This window comes from Pleurodeles waltl, chromosome 1_1, assembly GCF_031143425.1.
Source record: "Pleurodeles waltl isolate 20211129_DDA chromosome 1_1, aPleWal1.hap1.20221129, whole genome shotgun sequence".
Classification (NCBI taxonomy): domain Eukaryota; kingdom Metazoa; phylum Chordata; class Amphibia; order Caudata; family Salamandridae; genus Pleurodeles; species Pleurodeles waltl.
In genome coordinates this window covers 219,015,608-219,034,623 of record NC_090436.1, presented here as the reverse complement: position 1 = coordinate 219,034,623, position 19,016 = coordinate 219,015,608, and the positions used below count along the sequence as shown (strand labels likewise).

At 46.1% G+C, this 19,016-nt stretch overlaps 1 protein-coding gene across 6 annotated transcripts in view; it reads left to right on the top strand.

Annotated features, from left to right (window-relative positions):
- CPLANE1 (ciliogenesis and planar polarity effector complex subunit 1) overlaps nt 1-12,327 on the top strand; it is a 1,992,329-nt gene extending 1,980,002 nt beyond the window's left edge. For all 6 annotated transcript variants that reach the window (XM_069221234.1, XM_069221235.1, XM_069221236.1 and 3 more), the window contains one exon: nt 8,656-12,327. In XM_069221234.1, the coding sequence (XP_069077335.1) occupies nt 8,656-8,802 (147 nt within the window). In that variant the 3' untranslated portion in view covers nt 8,803-12,327. The remainder of the gene's footprint in view (nt 1-8,655) is intronic.
- Nucleotides 12,328-19,016: the final 6,689 nt, after the last annotated feature.

Sequence of the window (19,016 nt, the reverse complement as noted above, 5' to 3'; positions counted from 1 at the left end):
CTGGGCTGCCCAGACCCCAGGAGGGCAGAAGCCGGTCTGTGGGTTGGCAGCAGCGATAGCTGCAGTGAAAACCCCATAGAGTTGGTTTGGCAGTACCCGGGGTTCATGCTGGAGCCCCGGGGATGCATGGGATTGGCACCCCAATACCAGATTTGGCATGGGGGGACAATTCCATGATCTCAGACATGTTACATGGCCATATTCGGAGTTACCATTGTGAAGCTACATATAGGTATTGACCTATATGTAGTACATGCATGTAATGGTGTGCCTGCACTCACAAAGTCCGGGGAAATTGCCCTGAACTATATGGGGGCACCTTGGCTAGTGTCTGGGAGCCCTTACACTTAGTAACTTTGCACCAAACCTTCACCAGGTGAGGGTTAGATATATAGGTGACTTATAAGTTACTTAAGTGCAGTGTAAAATGGCTGTGAAATAACGTGGATATTATTTCACTCAGGCTGTAGTGGCAGTCCTGTGTAAAATTTGTCTGAGCTCCCTATGGGTGGCAAAAGAAATGTTGCAGCCCATATGGATCTCCTGGAACCCCAATACCCTGGGTACCTCGGTACCATCTAATAGGGAATTATAAGGGTGTTCCAGTGTGCCAATTAGAATTGGTGAAAATAGTCACTAGCCTATAGTGGCAATTTTAAAGGTAGAGAGAGCATAAGCGCTGAGGTTATGGTTATCAGAGCCTCAGTGACACAGTTAGTCACTACACAGGGACACAGATTCAGGCCACAAACTATGAGCACTGGGGTCCTGGCTAGCAGGATCCCAGTGAGACAGGCGAAAAAAAACTGGCATACAAGTTAAAATGGGGGTAACATGCCAGGGAAGATGGTACTTTCCTACAGTAGCCATAAGGAGTATATGGTCTGGGAGTTTGTCAAACACGAACTCCACAGTTCCATAATGGCTACAATGAAATCCGGGAAGTTTGGTATCGAACTTCTCAGCACAATAAATGCACACTGATGCCAGTGTGGAATTTATTGTAAAATGCACCCAGAGGGCATATTAGTTATGCCCCCTGAATACCAGTCCGACTCCTAGTGCTAGGCTGACCATTTTCTGTCAGCCTGCCACAACCAGACGCGTTTCTGGCCACATGGGGAGAGTGCCTTTGTCACTCTGTGGCCAGGAAAAAAGCCTGTACTGGGTGGAGGTGCTTCTCACCTCCCCCTGCAGGAACTGTAACACCTGGCGGTGAGCCTCAAAGGCTCATGCCTTTTGTTACAGCACCCCAGGGCATCCCAGCTAGTGGAGATGCCTGCCCCTGCGGCCACTGACCCCACTTTTGGCGGCAAGGCTGGAGGTGATAATGAGAAAAACAAGGAGGAGTCACCCACCAGTCAGGACAGCCCCTAAGGTGTCCTGAGCTGAGGTGACCCCTCCCTTTAGAAATCCCCCATCTTGAGTTTGGAGGATTCCCCCAATAGGATTAGGGATGTGTCCCCCTCCCCTCAGGGAGGAGGCACAAAGAGGGTGTAGCCTATCTCCAGGACAGTAGCCATTGGCTACTGCCCTCCTGACCTAAACACACCCCTAAATCTAGTATTTAGGGGCACTCCAGAACCCAGGAAATCAGATTCCTGCAACCTACAAGAAGAAGGACTGCTGACCTGAAAGCCCTGCAGAGACGACGGAGACGACAACTGACTTGGCTCAGTAGGGCCTGTCTCCAGACTTAAAGAACCTGCACATCGATGCATCTGACAGGGCCCGGCGACCTCGGAAGCCTCAGAGGACTGCCCTAAACCTGAAGGATGAAGAAACTCTCGTGAACAGCGGCAATGTTCAAAAACAGTAACAACTTTGCAACTTTCTTGCAACTTTTACAGAACTCACTCTTCCCGCCGGAAGCGTGAGACTTCATCCTCTGCACCCGACGCCCCCTGCTCGAGATCCAGAGGACCAACACTGCAGGGAGGACTCCCAGGCGACTGCGACCTCGTGAGTAACGTGAGATGACCTGTAGGAGGCTGGCCTGGCTTATAGTGGGTACCAATGGTACTTAAACCTTGTGCCAGGTCCAGTTATCCCTTATTAGTAGATTAGTAGTGTTCTAGCAGCTTAGGCTGATAGAGGTAGCTATAGCAGAGCAGCTTAGGCTGAACTAGGGACATGCAAAGCTCATATTATACCACCTATTTCCAAAGGGAGAGGGTGTAACACCCTCTCTCAGAGGAAGTTCTTTGTTCTGCCGTCCTGGGACTGGGCTGCCCAGACCCCAGGAGGGCAGAACCCTGTCTGTGGGGTGGCAGCAGCGGTAGCTGCAGAGAAAACCCCAGAGAGCTGGTTTGGCAGTACCCGGGGTCCATAGTGGAGCTCTGGGGATGCATGGAATTGGCACACCAATACCAGATTTCGAATGGGGGGACAATTCCATGATCTTAGACATGTTACATGGCCATATTCGGAGTTACCATTGTGAAGCTACATATAGGTATTGACCTATGTGTAGTGCACGCGTGTAATGGTGTCTCCGCACTCACAAAGTCCGGGGAAATGGCCCTGAACTATGTGGGGGCACCTTTGCTAGGGCAAGGGTGCCCTCACACTTAGTAACTTTGCACCTAACCTTCAGCAAGTGAAGGTTAGACATATAGGTGACTTAAGTGCAGTGAAAATGGCTGTGAAATAACGTGTACGTTATTTACTCAGGCTGCAATGGCGGTCCTGTGTAAAGGTTTGTCTGAATTCCCTATGGGTGGCAAAAGAAATGCTGCAGCCCATAGGAATCTCCTGGAACCCCGGTACCCTGGGTACCTAGGTACCATATACTAGGGAATTATAAGGGTGTTCCAGTGTGCCAATTGAAATTGGTAAAAGTGGTCACTAGCCTATAGTGACACATTTAAAGGCAGAGAGAGCATAAGCACTGATGTTCTGATTAGCAGAGCCTCAGTGACACAGTTAGTCACTACACAGGTATACACATTTAGGCCACAAACTATGAGCACTGGGGTCCTGGCCAGCAGGATCCCAGTGAGACAGGCAAAAAAGAACTGACATACATGTAAAAATGGGGGTACATGCCAGGCAAGATGGTACTTTCCTACAGGACCCTCTGGATCCCCACAGCGACGCATGCAGAGAGGATCCAGAGGCTCTCCCTGTTCGTGACTGCCTGGAACAAAGAACCAGACGCCTGGACCAAGCACCGCAGCCCCCAGGATCAAAAGGAATCGAACTCCAATGCAGGAGTGACCATCAGGCGACCCTCTGCCTAGCCCAGTCGGTGGCTGGCCTGAGAAGCTCCACTGTGTCTAGCTTGCACTACTAGAGTGACCCCCCGGGTCCCTCCATTGATTTCTATTGAAAACCCGACGCCTGCTAAGCACACTGCACCCGGCCGCCCCTGTGCCGCTGAGGGTGTGTTTTGTGTGCCTGTTTGTGTCTCCCACCTATTCCCCCCAGTGCTCTACAAAACCACCCTGGTCTGCCCTCCGAAGACGCAGGTACTTACCTGTTGGCAGACTGGAACCGGAGCACCCCTGTTCTCCATAGGTGCCTATGTGTTTTGGGCCCTCCTTTGACCTCTGCAACTGACCGGCCCTGTGTTGCTGGTGCGGTGACTTTAGGGTTGCCGTGAACCCCCAACGGTGGGCTGCCAATGCCCAGTAAACTGAACTTGTAAGTGCCTTACTTATCTGAAAAACTAACCAATACTTACCTCCCCCAGGAACTGTTGATTTTTGCACTGTGTCCACTTTTAAAATAGCTTATTGCCATTTTAACTAAAACTGTATGTTACTGCTCTAATTCAAAGTTCCTTACTTACCTGTGTGGAGTACCTTGCATTTTATGTATTTATTTCAAATCTTGTGGTTCTATAATAAATTAAGAAAATATATTTTTCTTTATAAAAACGGGATTAAGTCTTTGAGTGTGTGTTCCTCATTTATTGCCTGGGTGTGTACAACAAATGCTTAACACTACCCTCTGATAAGCCTACTGCCCGACCACACTACCACAAAATAGAGCATTAGTATTATCAATTTTTGCCACCATCAACCTCTAAGGGGAACCCTTGAACTCTGTGTACACTATTTCTCACTTTGAGATAGTATATACAGAGCCAACGTCCTACAGAAACGTTTTGTTTCATATTGTACAGAGAGGTCTATTGATCCTCTTTCTTCTTCTCTTTCTAATATTCTTTTGTTTATTGTCTCTTGCCGAACAGGGTTCCTCCTTAGAGACGCTTAAGGGCAATTTTGCTGCCTTATTGGCTTTTCTACGCTTGCCCAAGCAACCATCTTTGTTTAAGTCTCCTGTAGTACAAAGATTTTTGAAGGGGCTTGTGCATTTGTTTCCACATGTGCCTTTTGTCATACCTCAGTGGGATCATAATCTTGTTCTTACCTTCCTAATGTGTGCTCCTTTAGAGCCCTTACATAACTGTCCTCTCCGGCTGCTCACTATTAAAACAGCCTTTTTGGTGGCAATTGCATCTGCCAGGAGATTGAGTGAGCTGCAGGCTTTATCTTCAAAACCACTGTATCTCACGATATATCCTGACAAGAACTGGTGTCTCTTTCCTCCCCAAGGTGGTGACCCTTTTCCATCTGGGTCAAAATATCACCCTGCCCACCTTCTTTGCACCACCGCATCCCTCTAAGGAAGAGGAGCGTCTCCTTCAGCTGGACCCAAAAAGAGTGTTATCGTTCTACCCTGACTGCATAAGAGTTCCGGGTGGACGAACAACTCTTTGTGGGGTACGTTGGTGCAAAGAAGGGTCGGGCAGTACAGAAACAGTCCATTTCACGCTGGGTCGTTCTCTGTATAAAGATCTGCTACGCTTTGGCCAAGAAGCAGCCTCCAAAGGGCTTGAGGGCTCACTCTACCAGAGGGGAAAGCTGCTACCACTGCATTAGCTCGTGGTGTGCAGGTGCTTGACATCTGCCAATCAGCAACGTGGGCTTCCTGGCACACGTTTGCAAGACACAACTGTCTGGCTAGCCAAGTGAGAAGGGAGGGGCATTTTGCCCGCTCAGTCCTGCAGGACTTCCTGGTATAAAATATATTCTTCAGACCAACCGCAAGGAATTATAGCTTGGGTATCTATTCTAAGGTAAGAAATATGCAGCTAGAAGTCTCTGTTAGATAAACAAGTTACTTACCTTTGGTAACTAATTATCTGGTAGAGACTCTATCTAGCTGCAGATTCCTTACACCCACCCAATCCTTCCCTCTCTGCACATATATTTATGTATATATGTTTTTGGAATTTTTGCCTTTTTTAAAGGCGTGTAAAAAGATTTCTTCAAACAATCTAGTGAAAAAGCTAAACTAAATACTGTTAGTTCTTCCATGAGGTTGTGGGAAAAGAACTGAAGTACATGCGCCGAGGTGGCATCTATATGGACAACCGTGATGTCATAGACTGCTCCACCGATGCTGACAACGCACGCGGATCTGAACGGCGCCACCCGACGGCACGTGCAGGGTACTGCTCAGCAGAAAAATTCCAGATTCGAAGGTGATGCCATGGAATTCGAAGGTAAGGAATCTGCAGCTAGAGAGAGTCTCTACCAGAAATTTTGTTGCCAAAGGTAAGTAACTTGTTCATTCAGTATATAGGTGGCACCCGTGAACCCTAGAACTCAGATTTCTGATGCCCTAAGAAGAGCCAGACACAACAGTGTCGCACCAGCAGAGAAGACTGCAGACACCAACTGACTTGGCCCCAGCCGTACCGGCCTGTTTGCATCCCTCAACAATTCTGCATCAAAAGATGACCCGTCCTGCAGCGGAGTGACCTCTAAAGCCCTGGCAGTACTGCCTGCCTTCAACAAAGACCAAGATCTCTTGAGCACAGCTGACCTGTCCAGAAGAAACCAACTGTAAAGAACAAGCATTGGCAAAGCCAATAGGCATCGCCAGTCGGAGAGCTAATGGCTTGGTGAATGTTAATGTCTTTTAGCCTTGTTGAGTAGCAGCATCCCTGCTGTTTTGCATGGCTGAAACGAAGTAAAAAATCATGAAGCCTCAGCCTGTAGACATGTAGAATGGCTGTAAGTATGAGTGTGTGAATTAACTGGGTGCGTAATAATGTTTTAATTACGAAATCATTACAACAGATAAAAAGATCATGCCTGTTTTAAAATGTATCCCAGAGTATTCAGCAAGAAATCACGTTTTTGCAGTTTCATTCAGAGCAAACTCGGACGGAAGTAATCGAAGTGCTGTACATGAGCACCAGTCGCATTCATTCATTTTTACAGTGTGACGCATTGTGTTGGTGGGGTGAGAAATTTTTTACAGTGCTACGTAAGTTGACCTTTTTGAGACCTTAGTAGGGAACCAAGAAAAGCAAGGGGGCAGGATGTAAGCCCCTTTTAAGATTTATATTAAATACCCTGAGGAACAGAAAACAGCACCCGACCCACCTCTGCACCTGACGCCCATGGCCCAAGTCTGATTGGCCCACCAGTCCTGTCAAAGTTCCCCAGTGATTCTGAGCCCGAGTCCACCGTCGGTTGACCCCTGCTGCACTATGCCTTGAAGCCTGCAGCCTCAGTCCGAAGACTCCCCCTGACTGTGACCACCCAGTAAGCTGTTTTCGAATGTCAAAGGACACCCCTGCATCCGGAGCTCCTGGACCCTAGGGAGCTGGACCGATGGTGTCCCTGTGTCCCTCAACATCCAAACTTACCTGGACAGCTGTGGGTTTTCTTTGTTCAGCCTCCTGCAGTCTTTTTCCAAAACTGACCTCCTTCATTGACTTGCATTGGGCGCTCAGCGCTGTGTTGGCACACTGCACCCAGCCGCCCCTGTGCCGCTGAGGGTGAAAGATAGATATTGCCTTGTGACTTTTCCGGTGCTTGCCTCAACCCCAGGAGATCAACCCCGGACACCGCTTTACTCACCTGTGAGTAGCACATGTTTGGTCACCCCCATTCTCCATTGGTTAACATTGGACACCCGATGATGTGTTGGCACTCTGCACCCAGCTGCCCCTGCGCTGCCTTGCGCTACTGACGGTGTAAGTTTGGTGCTGCCTTGTGGTCACCCTTGTACTTACCTCAGCACCAGGAGATCGACCCCTGATACCACTTTACTCATCTCTGAGCAGCGCATCTTATTTCACCCCTAGTCTCCATTGGTTAACATTTGGCACCGATCCCGAATTCGACCTCTTCACCCGGCTGCACCTGTGACACTGCGGGTATACTCCTGGTGCTGATTTGAACCTTGCCTGGTGTTGACCTAAAACCCCAAGACTGGATTTGTAAGTCTATTTCTTACCTGTAAAACTGCATTCTTGTTTTCCTCCCGTAGGTTAACATTGAAGACTCTGAAAACTGCACTGTTGATTTTTAAAACTGTAAAGTATTTTTAATTTAGAAACTACTTACCTTGTAACGAAGTTCTGTGCTTCAAAGCATATATTAAAGCAAATGTTATTTTTCTAATTTAGTCTTGGATTTATTCTTTGAATGTGTGTCTTATTTATTGCCTCTGTGAGTACAACAAATGATTAACACGACTCCTTGATAAGCCTAACTGCTTGCCCGCACTACTGCAATTAGAGCATCAGACCTATTTCTTTCTGCCTCTGCAAACCTTCGAGGATCCACTGGACTCTCTGGACAGTGTACAGCCAGCTCCCTACAATTTCCATTTGTTATATTCTATGCAGTTGTATAGATCACCACTACTTCTTGTTTATTGGAACTGGCACCAGCTCCATTGAAGATCTAGATATCTGTGATGTGGGTGACGTTTGCCACTGACTATTGGGCTTTGCCGCAGAAAAAGCTGTTCTAATAGTTAAGGATAAAAAATTCTACTTGCTATGTTTCTTGTTTCTCTTTTTTGTGTGTCAAGAGAAAGGCTTCTCAACAGAGTATACCTCTTGAGGATGTTCTTGGGAAGACTACCAAAAACAACTTGCTGTCTCGGTCTCTGATCAACTTTGGTTGCAACAATGCCCACTTATCACAGGTCAGTGAGTTGAAGGCTACTGTCATGCACCACAAGGAGGTGGTGTGATGGCAGAAACTGATAGTTCTTAAAGGCTGAAATCGTATGAGGTGGTTTTCCTGCTGAGGATTAAGGCTATCCTGTCAACATTTGGTACACATTAAAAAAATGTTGTTTGGTACACATTAAAAAAAAATATATCTCAAGAAACTTTCAAACAATGGGTGAGGTCTGTATCATTGTCTGAAGACTATGGTGAAGGGGACTGAAGTAGGGCATATATTGCTCCTTATATAAATCTGTCTCCTCATAACTACACCATTATTGAGCTATCGCTGGTAAATGCATTTTACGGATCCCTGATTTAAAGATGAGAAGTCTGTAGGAATACAGAGTTTCTGCAGACAGAGTTACCAAAAGTAAGTAACTTATTCTTCTACCAATTGTATACTTCTTGTGGAGTCTGAGCTTCCCTTATGTTTCTGGGACTAGAGTCAAAATAGTATCTTCATATTATATATTTGGTGGTGTTTTATACTGTTTGTTGATGAGTCACATTGGATAGTGGTAAACAAGATTAGAATAGACTCGCCTATTATTTAATATGACTTATGTACAAATAATGTGTTTATCGATCTCCACAGACTGCAATACTGCTTGTGACACAGACACAATAACGTAACCGATATTTCATATTTCTTTTGTTACTTCTAGTGGTCTTTGCTTCAGGAGGAAGAACATTTTCCTCAAAGCTTTAATGATATCGACAATATGTCTGAAAGCACCGGCAGTATTTTAAGCAAATTGGACTGGAATATGATCGAGGACATGGTTGCAAGCGTTGAAGAAAAGAGTAATTGAGACATTGTGCTACAAATCTCCAGTTGATACAAAAAATAGTTGTTCCCACTTTGTGCAGTTTGAACTCGACTACAAAGTTGAAAACACTGTTTTAAATTCATGATATTTTATCATTGCATGTTTTTAATAGTATCCACTCTGATAACCTAGAGAATAACACGTTTTAGATGTGGGTTGACTACAAGAAATAAGGACTGTGTGAGATGAAGTGATCAGTTGAAAATAAGAAGTCTTGTTGTTGGATGATTTATGAAGATCAACAGAACCTCAAAATATCATTATGATTGATTCCGGTGCAGTTTTCACTTGCTGTTTTCTTTGCCCACACGTCTGCATGTTTGTTTTATAGATTGCTGCTTTTTTGGGGGAAATATGAGGAACACACTTAGATACAATTGTTAAAGAAATACTTGGTGAATCATACATGGTCATGTTCTTGGTTTATACCTTCATTAGCACCGTGTACTGGATTAAAGTCTTCTTTGTTTCTTGGTTATTGACTTAGGACAAAAGAGGCAATATACACTAGTGTGTCTAATTAAATTAGAAATTCTTTCGTATGGTCTCTGAACTCTCGGAATAACCCTCTTTTGGCCCTCAAACTGATACTCAATTTTCTAGTGCTCCTCCCAAATGAAGCATCAGTACTGGATTAAAAAAGCAATAATTGGATCAAATACTTTAAAATATTCGAGTGGATATGTGGTGATCCGCTGTTCAGAGGCTTGCCGTGGTCAGATAGGATATCACTATATGCCAACGATATCTTGCTCTACATTTTGGAGCCAAATTTCTCCCTGGACAGGGTGATGCACATACTTCCGCTCTTCCGTTAATACTCAGGCTACACTATTAACTGGAACAAGTCAGTGATTTATATATTGTATGGCCCAGCCCCATGTCTACCGACTGGCTGTGATCCCTGGATCGCAACAGACGAGTTTCGGTACCTGGGTATCACTATAACCGGAAAAGCCACTGGCTTCTGTATCCATAACTTAGAGCCCCCACTGCGATGGCTAAGAGGGGATGTTGAGCGATGGAGATCACTGCCATTGTGACTTCTGGGAAGGGCAGCTTTGTTTAAAATGATGGCCTTGCCCCGGTTCCTCTACATACTTCACAACACCCCGTATTTGGTCCCAGCTTCATATTTTCGAGCCATTGACCAGGAAATATTCACACTCCTGTAGGATGGGAAGCCGGCCCGAATAGCAGTAGCCAAGCTCACTAGAAGTTGGTTCGACAGGGGGATAGCCCTCCCAGATGTGCGCAACTATTATCGAGCGGCGCAACTCACGATTATTAATCAGTGGGCCTTCTTGCTAGAGTCGGAGCCGGCATACCATATGGATAGGGAGGCAGTGTAGCCAGGAGGAACCCGCCAAGCTCTGTATGGTGGACGTGGAGCGCAGACACTCCCAGTTCCGACAGCACTTACCTTAACCCTCTAGCATGAAACGCTGAAGGTGCTGGGATGGCACAACATCATTACACAGAGCACCCCCTTGTGGGAAACCGCAGCACTGGGCACACTGGCAACACAACAGGGCTTTAAGAAATGGGATCTCATCAGTCTCACAAAATTTGGGGACCTGTGGGTGGAGGGGGGCGTTCTTCCCTTCACAAATTTCCCGGTAGAATATCAGCTGGCCCCAGCAGAGATGTATTGCTACCTCCAAATCAGACACACACTCAATAAGGTAATACCCACAGGGGTGGACCCGCCCCCGAGTCGTCCCTGTTAGTAGATAGATTGCTGCTCGAACCTACCAGATACATGTACACACCTGAAAACAGGCTGGGAGCAAGACGTGGGGGAGTTGGACGGGAACAAATGGCAAGAGGCCTTCGCATCTCGTAGGGATGCAAGCAAGGTTCCGACTTGTGCAACTGAGAGTACTTCACAGGAGTTATTATGCCTGCACAACACTGGTCAAGATGGGAAGCCTCGCCTTTGTGTTCCCGAAATTGTGGCCAGCGAGGAACATTTTGCCATATGCTATGGGATTGTCCAAAGATACAGAGATTCTGGCTGGCAGTAGTATCCTGTCTAAACGTAGTATGTGGAAGCAACATAGAGCCTCAGCCCAAATGGTGTGTTCTAAATATAAAGGGTGAATTGCACCTAGCTAACATGGATCACATTTGGATGAGGATAAGCTTAATAGTGGCAAATCGTAATATCGCACGGGAATGGATGGCCCCCGATCCACCCTAGGTGGAAGCTTGGAAACGTGACCTAGATTGGTGTAGGTTGGCAGAGAAAGTGATTTATGAGGGCAGGGGTTGTTCTAAAAAAAAATGGCACAAGTTCTGACGGAAATGGAACTCCCACAGGGTAGGGCTGTGTACAGTAGCGACAGAGGAGGAACCCGAGGAATACAACACACTGTAATAACAGAGCGGAGAATAGATTGGGAGCAGGGGAAAGGAGAATGTTTGAGGGAGGGCCTTGGGAGGTGGGGAGGGAGGGCACTGACAAAGCTTCACTGTATTAAGACCAACATGATGGCTAAGACTCCATCACACACTTGCCTTGTTTGTATTTCTAACAAAAAGATTTAAAAAAAATACTTTAAAATAATAGATGACCCTCAGGGAGGTTATAATAGAAACATTAATCTTATGCCGGTTATTAAAATAGTAGACAGTCTAGGCACTTAGGATTTCTAGGGAAAATTTGTTAAGCGGGGGCAGAATTTGAAAAACACCGGACATTTGCTGTTACTCTCTTAACTCTGGCTAAAAGTAGATGGGCTGATCTAGATGGCTGGAAGAAATGACCTTGAGGGAACAACGATTAATCTATTTTAAGATATGGCCACGATCATGCACCACTTTGTATACAATAAAGACTACACTGAACTGGATCCAGCCATAAATGCAGCCGTAGCAGTTGGCAGAGAATATGTGCAATAACAGGTGACCTAAAGTAGCCTGCTCACAGACAGTGGCATTTTAAAAATTGCCAATAGAGAATATGCTTTAAGCAGTTTGCTTGACAAAACATTAGAACACATAATGAAGTCTTTAGATTAGGATGTCATAGTTCTAACACCATCCACGCTGTTGCTTGAATTCAGGATTTCCAAATAAGATAAGAAGCAGCCTTCAGAGCCATGCTCCCTTTCTGGAAATCTACAGCGCTTTAATGACATGATACCTGCTTAAAGCAACAGCGAACGGCTTAGATTTATAAAACCATTGTTTCCATGAATAGAAAGGTACAGAGTAATCTAATGCACTTTAAGGTCTGTTTTATAAATTACATTTTCGTAAACATTATGAAATGCAATTAAAAAGTTTAATAACGAATTTTCATGAGAACTGTGCCTTTGCTATTTCCTATCGTTCTGGCTCAGTTAACATTTTTATTAAAACCAATAAAAAATGTTTTAGAATAAAAACACAAATAATGTTAAGTGTGAATTAAGTGTGAAGCAGGCCTTGTTTGCTAAGTTTTGTAATTTATTCCTGATGTAAAATATTGTACCTAATAAAATCTTTTTCTACATAAAAGGTAAAAGTGTTTTCATGTTGTTGAATAACCACAGCAAGACACACAAACAAATCCAGTCATATACCATTGTGCTGTAGTCTATTGCATGTGAGGGGTGGCAGCTTAGGTCATGTGGCTCTTGGTCAGTGTTCTCCCAGGAAAGTGTTATCTATGTTTGTGAGTGGTTGGTACCTTTGAGAAAAGTTAAAAATGGGAAGCCTTGCTTAAAGTTGACATATTTCTGGGCCACGGGAAGATGTGGAAAGTCTAAAACGCGTTATTTATTAAAGTGATAGACAAAAAAACGTAGCGTTTCAACAACACAGAATTCACAAATGAGAAACAAAAGAGGAACTAAGCAGGGTGGGAGGGTGTTGAAATGTGAAATTGGCAGACTTCTTTGGTCTCATGGAATTTATCTGCACTCACGTTTTACGTAAATGAGAAATGCTTGACAGTGCAACGTGATGAGCACCCTATCCTTACACTCCTAATGTACGACCTCTAGAAAACAGCTGGTTAGGTGACTAGTACCAGTTCATGCTAAAAGAAACATTTGGACCCAGACAGGTCAAGACTGACCCCTTGCATGGGGCTGGGTCCAAACTGGAATGGATTGGTGAGCGAAAACGATGGAATCAACCCTGATCTGTGACTGGGGGTGTGTAGGAAGTTGGCTTTCTATTTACTATCTCAAAGTGAGAGATAGTGTGCACCGAGTCCAAGGGTTCCCCTTAGAGGTTGATAGTGGGAAAATTAGATAATATTAATGCACTATTTTGTGGTAGTGTGGTCGCGCAGTAGGCTTATCAGAGGGTAGTGTTAAGCGTTTGTTGTACACGCACAGGCAATAAATGAGAACACACACTTGTAAGGAAATGCCTCCTTGGCATGGTTACCCCCTGTCTTTTTGCCTTTTGCTGATGCCAGTTATGACTGAAAGTGTGCTGGGACACTGCTAACCAGGCCCCAGCACCAGTGTTCTTTCCCTAAATCGTACCTTTGCTTCCACAATTGGCACAGTCCTGGCACTTCAGATAAGTCCCTTGTAAATGGTACCCCTGGTACCAAGAGCCCTAATGCCAGGGAAGGTCTCTAAGGGCTGCACACTGTCTTATGCCACCCTGGGGACCTCCTCACTCAGCACATGCACACTGCCTCACAGCTTGTGTGCGCTGGTGGGGAGAAAATGACTAAGTCGACATGGCACTCCCCTCAGAGTGCCATGCCAACCTCACACTGCCTGTGGCATAGGTAAGTCACCACTCTAGCAGGCCTTACAGCCCTAAGGCAGGGTGCACTATACCACAGGTGAGGGCATATGTGCATGAGCAGTATGTCCCTACAGTGTCTAAGCAAAACCTTAGACATTGTAAGTGCAGGGTAGCCATAAAGAGAATGTGGTCTGGGAGTTTGTCAAACGCGAACTCCACAGTTCCTTAATGTCTACACTGAAATCTGGGAAGGTTGGTATCAAACTTCTCAGCCCAATAAATGCACACTGATGCCAGTGTGGAATTTATTGTAACATGCACCCAGAGGGCATCTTAGAGATGCCCCCTGAATACCAACCAGTCCAACTCCTAGTGCTCGGCTGCCACAACCAGACAAGTTTCTGGCCACATGGGAGAGGGCCCTTGTCACTCTGTGGCCAGGAACAAAGCCTGTACTGGGTGGAGGTGCTTCTCACCTCCCCCTTCAGGAGCTATAACACCTGGCAGGCACCACAGGGCATCCCAGCTAGTGGAGATGCCCACCCCTCCGGCCACTGCCCCCACTTTTGGCGGCAAGGCTGGAGGAGATGAGGAAAATAAGGAGGAGTCACCTGCCAGGCAGGACAGCCCCTAAGGTGCCCTGAGCTGAGGTGACCCCTGCCTCTAGAAATCCTCCATCTTAGTTTTGGAGGATTCCCTCAATAGGATTAGGGATGTGCCCCCCCCCTCCCCTCAGGGAGGAGGTACAAAGAGGGTGTAGCCACCCTCCAGGGCAGTAGCCATTGGCTACTGCCCTCCTGACCTAAACACACCACTAAATTTAGTATTTAGGGGCACCCCAGAACCCAGGAAATCAGATTCCGGCAACCTGAAACAAGTAGAAGGACTGCCAACCTGAAGTCTCAGCCAAAAGTGGGGGCTGTGCATCTCCACTAGCTGGAGCGCCCTGGGGCACTGTAACACCAGGCTTGAGCCTTTGAGGCTCACCGCCAGGGTGTTACAGTTCCAGCAGGAGGAGGTGAGAAGCACCTCCACCTAGTACAGGCTTTGTTCCTGGCCACAGAGTGGCAAAGGCACTCACCCCATGTGGCCAGAAACCCGTCTGGATGCGGCAGACTGGCAGAAACTGGTCAGCCTACCACTAGGAACTGGACTGGTATGCAGGGGGCATCTCCAAGATGCCTTCTGTGTACATTTTTCAATAAATCCCACACTGGCATCAGTGTGGATTTATTGTGCTGAGAAGTTTGATACCAAACTTCCCAGTATTCAATGTAGCCATTTTGGAACTGTGGAGTTAGTGTTTGACAGACTCCCAGACCATATACTCTTTATGGCTACCCTGCACTTACAATGTCTAAGATTTGGCTTAGACACTGTAGGGGCATAGTGCTCATGCAACTATGCCCTCACCTGTGGTATAGTGCACCCTGCCTTAGGGCTGTAAGGCCTGCTAGAGGGGTTGCTTATCTATGCCACAGGCAGTGGGTTGTGTGCATTGCACTCTGAGGGGAGTGCCATGTTGACTTAGTAATTTTCTCCCTACCAGCGCACACAAGCAGTGTGCATGTGCTGAGTGAGAGGTCCCCAGGGTGGCATAATACATGCTGCAGCCCTTAGAGACCTTCCCTGGCCACAGGGCCCTTGGTACCAGGGGTACCACTTACAAGGGACTTATCTGTGTGCCAGGGCTATGCCAGTTGTGCAGACAAAGGTACTGTTTAGGGTAAGAACACTGGTGCTGGGGTTGGTTAGCAGGGTCCCAGCACACTTTAAATCATAACTAGCATCAACAAAAGGCAAAATGTTAGGGGGTAACCATGCCATGAGAGCCATTTTCCTGCAGGGTGAATGTTTGATTTGTTAGGCATCCCGTCCATTATCTGTTCTTTTTGCATAGTACCAGTCCATGGTCACCAGTTGGTCTCAGACTTCAGCAGAGGGATTCAGCTCATGTAGTCAACCTACCGTAGCGACTAATGACAACCATCCACAGGCCTGACAGAAGCCACAGCCTGCAAGTGTCCTCCGGTATATGGGCAGAGATACGGTGGTTCTTAAAGTTATTTGCACAACCTGACTATTTCTTGGGAATATTATTGTTGATATTGGCATCATTATGGAGTACAGTTCAAAGCGGAACATAAATCTAACACCGACAATATGGCTTCTGCTCCATCATTTTAGTATTTAAGTTCCCAAGTTGTTCACTCTCATGGTTGTCTGACCATGCCTGCAGTTTGCAGCGGTCTTGTTACTTCTGCTAACTAAATCAATGGCTGATCTAATCTGACTACCATCCTTCTCCACAGCTTTTGTATTTATCCAAACTTTTAAATGATCTGCTGTTTGACTGACACACTAACATCTTCCCCCTTATATAACGGTCCATCAGTTCCACTTACCTGCAAAGCCTCTTACACATTTATCTAACTTTCTGACATTTTTCCCACCATATCTATATCTTCTCTAGATTTCATCCTAACATTTCATTGTTATCCATCACAATATGCTTGTGGCTTGCATCGTTTTAGGCATCACTGGCATGGCTGTAGAGGGTTTTGTGCTTTATCTATTCAGTCTACCATTGTGTGTCTCCTCATGCTTCCCTCTCTGTCCACCTTCCGGCCCATTGCCATTTCGCGTGGATATGTCATGACCCCTTTCCCCTCCTATTTTTCCTTTGCATCCTATTTCGGGATTTCTTGTCACCCATGTGGCAGTTTCTGATGGATACTTCTAACTGCAGATTTCTCACCATGTGACTATTACCCAGGAATCATACTTGATCCAGAAAAGTCAAAAGCAGTAGTCCTGTGCACCAGTGGTTGACACCGCTGTGACATTGTCCCACACCGAAAGAGATAAACAGAACAGCATATAGGTGCCACCTATACATGAGGCCGTCAGTTCCTTTCTTCTGATTGCAAAGGTTACCCCTTCTATATACTTTTAGGTTCGGGATCACAGGGAAACAATACCTCACGAGAAAATAAATATTTCCGCTCCCAGCATAGCTGACATCTACATGGGCGTATATGAGAAAATCATCGATAAAGAGGTGGCCCCATATTTTGAAAGCATTAGAAATTGGACTCTTTTTATACATTATATTTTTTTCATATGGACTGGTGAGGAAGAATATATCAAAACATGTATATTGTGGTTAAATTCTAGCAATAAGAATCTGAAATGTACATTTTTTTTTTTTATGTGTTTTTATTGTTATATCACACAACAGAATTACACAAATAAATCATAACAGGGGGAATAACATTTTGCAAGGGGGTGTATTCATCTCGTCGCGCAAGGCGGCTGATTTTACCATGCCTGAGCTAATGTGCTCTCCGTCTACGCCTGTGCCGCTGCTGGGGAATCCGAGCCGCTGCTAGCCGGGGCAAGGGGGCACGGCTCGGGCAAAGCATCTTACTACCGCACCCAGTTGCACTAAGAATCTCCTAATGGGGGGGGGGATAGTGAAAAGATACAGAGGGGGAGTGTGGGGGGCGGAGGAGGCCCAGGGGGACGGGGAGGCGAGGGCAGAGAAGGGGGAGCGCAAGAGCGGAGGGTCGGGGGTCATTAGGGGGTCTGGTGTTACTATTGGGGGAGGTCCCCCTGTAAGGTTGTACTATCTTATTGCAATTGCTATGAGTCCCTGTCTCCGTTTTTTTTTTTCCTTTCCTATATATATGTATATATATTTTTTTATTATTCTTTTTTTTTTTTAATGTATCCCTTCAGTGCTTTGTCTCTGCACGCCTCCGGCCTATTTTGTTTTGTGTTACTAGTTCGAGAACTTGAGCCGTTGTTGGGTTCCGCTATATGTTAATTAGCTTAAGAGCTAGTGAGGGGCGGTTGCGTACTGTTCAAGGGGGAGTGCTGTTATTTGGGGGTATATGGTACAGTTGTCGTGTGACTTTTAGTACTTTGAGAGAGTATTCAGGGCGGGCATTCGTCGTCTTTGCTTTCTATTATTGCAACGAAAGAGTTCCAGGTGTCAAGACCTTTGACCGGAATACCTTTTACTGTTAAGAGCTGCAGCGTCCCGGCCTCGGCCCTGGCCCAACGCAGTAGTTCAGTTCGCCATTGTTCGATACCCGGTACGACTGGGGCCTTCCAGTGCATGGCTATGAGGCGTCTGTACAGCACCAATGCTAGCGCTATGCATCTGAGTGTTTGTTTCCGATTTTTAAGACTTGGGCCTATACCGAGCAAGCATAACTCTGGGGTAGGGGACAGTGTAACAGCTGTCCAGTCGGCAAGCAATTCTGTTATGTCGCACCATACTTTCGGGATTGGGAGACATTCCCATCTCATATGATAAAAGGTGGCTTCGGGAGTGGCGCATCTGGGGCATGCTTGCATCGATTGGGGGAACATGCGGGTTATTCGATGAGGTGATAGGCAGGTTTTGTGTAAATAATTAAACTGGGTATAACGAAAGCGCGGGTTGTGTGATACCTCTTTTATCATTTTCAAAGCCTGGTTCCAAGCTGGCTGCAACAAGGGTTCAGCTAGTACTGCGTCCCATCTATTCTTTGCTTGTTCTTGTTTATTATCCAGGCAGGAGGTTAAGATTTTATATGCTCTTGATACATTTATTGGGTCTTCTATGCTTCCTAGCAACTCGTGCAATCTGGGGGAAATATTTGGTTTGGAGTTTCCACTATTCCAGTGGGACCATAGTATCTGTCGCACTGCTCCGAATGCTATAAAGCCTCCTCGACCCAGGTTATACTTATCGATTAGGGCATTAAAGGTTAGGAGGCGGCCTTCGTTATAGATGTCACCGATGGTGCTTATTCCCCGTTCTAGCCATCCCCTCAGGCCAACCCCAGCTGTTATATTGACAAGTTTCGGAATGGCTAGGAGTGGAAATCTGGGGGAATACTGTGGTGTTTTATTGCCAGTAAGCACGTGGTGGCCCCATATCCAATGCGCAATATTCAGTAAAATATTGCGTGGGTGTTTGGGAGATTCACGATTCATCAAGTATTGTATTAAACCCATATTTCCTAATGATGTAAGAATCACTTATGATTCAGCGCCATCTGGGCGGCCTAGCCAAGTGGATATCCATTGTAATTGGGAAGCTGCGTATTACAGTTCAAATCTTGGTGCTCCCATTCCGCCCGATGTTAATGGTTGGTATATTTTTGATAGTGCCACTCGTCGCCTTCCGTTGCCCCATATGAGATCTATTAATAAGCTATTAAGTGGCTTAAAGAAGGAGGCAGGGAGAACCAGTGGGAGGGCCAGGAAGAAATACAACAGTTGGGGCAGAATTATCATCTTCGCTATGGCTACTCTGCCCATCGGTGATAGTGGGAGTGAGCACCAAAAGGGCAGGGAGCCTCTAGCGGATCTGATCGCTTGTCCTAAATTGCCGTCTCTGAGGTCTCGTGCGTTGTGGTAAATGTTTACACCCAGGTATTTGAAGGTGGTGTAGCACCATTTCAGATCTCCCGGGTTAGAGGGCAGTCTATGTGTTTCGGGGA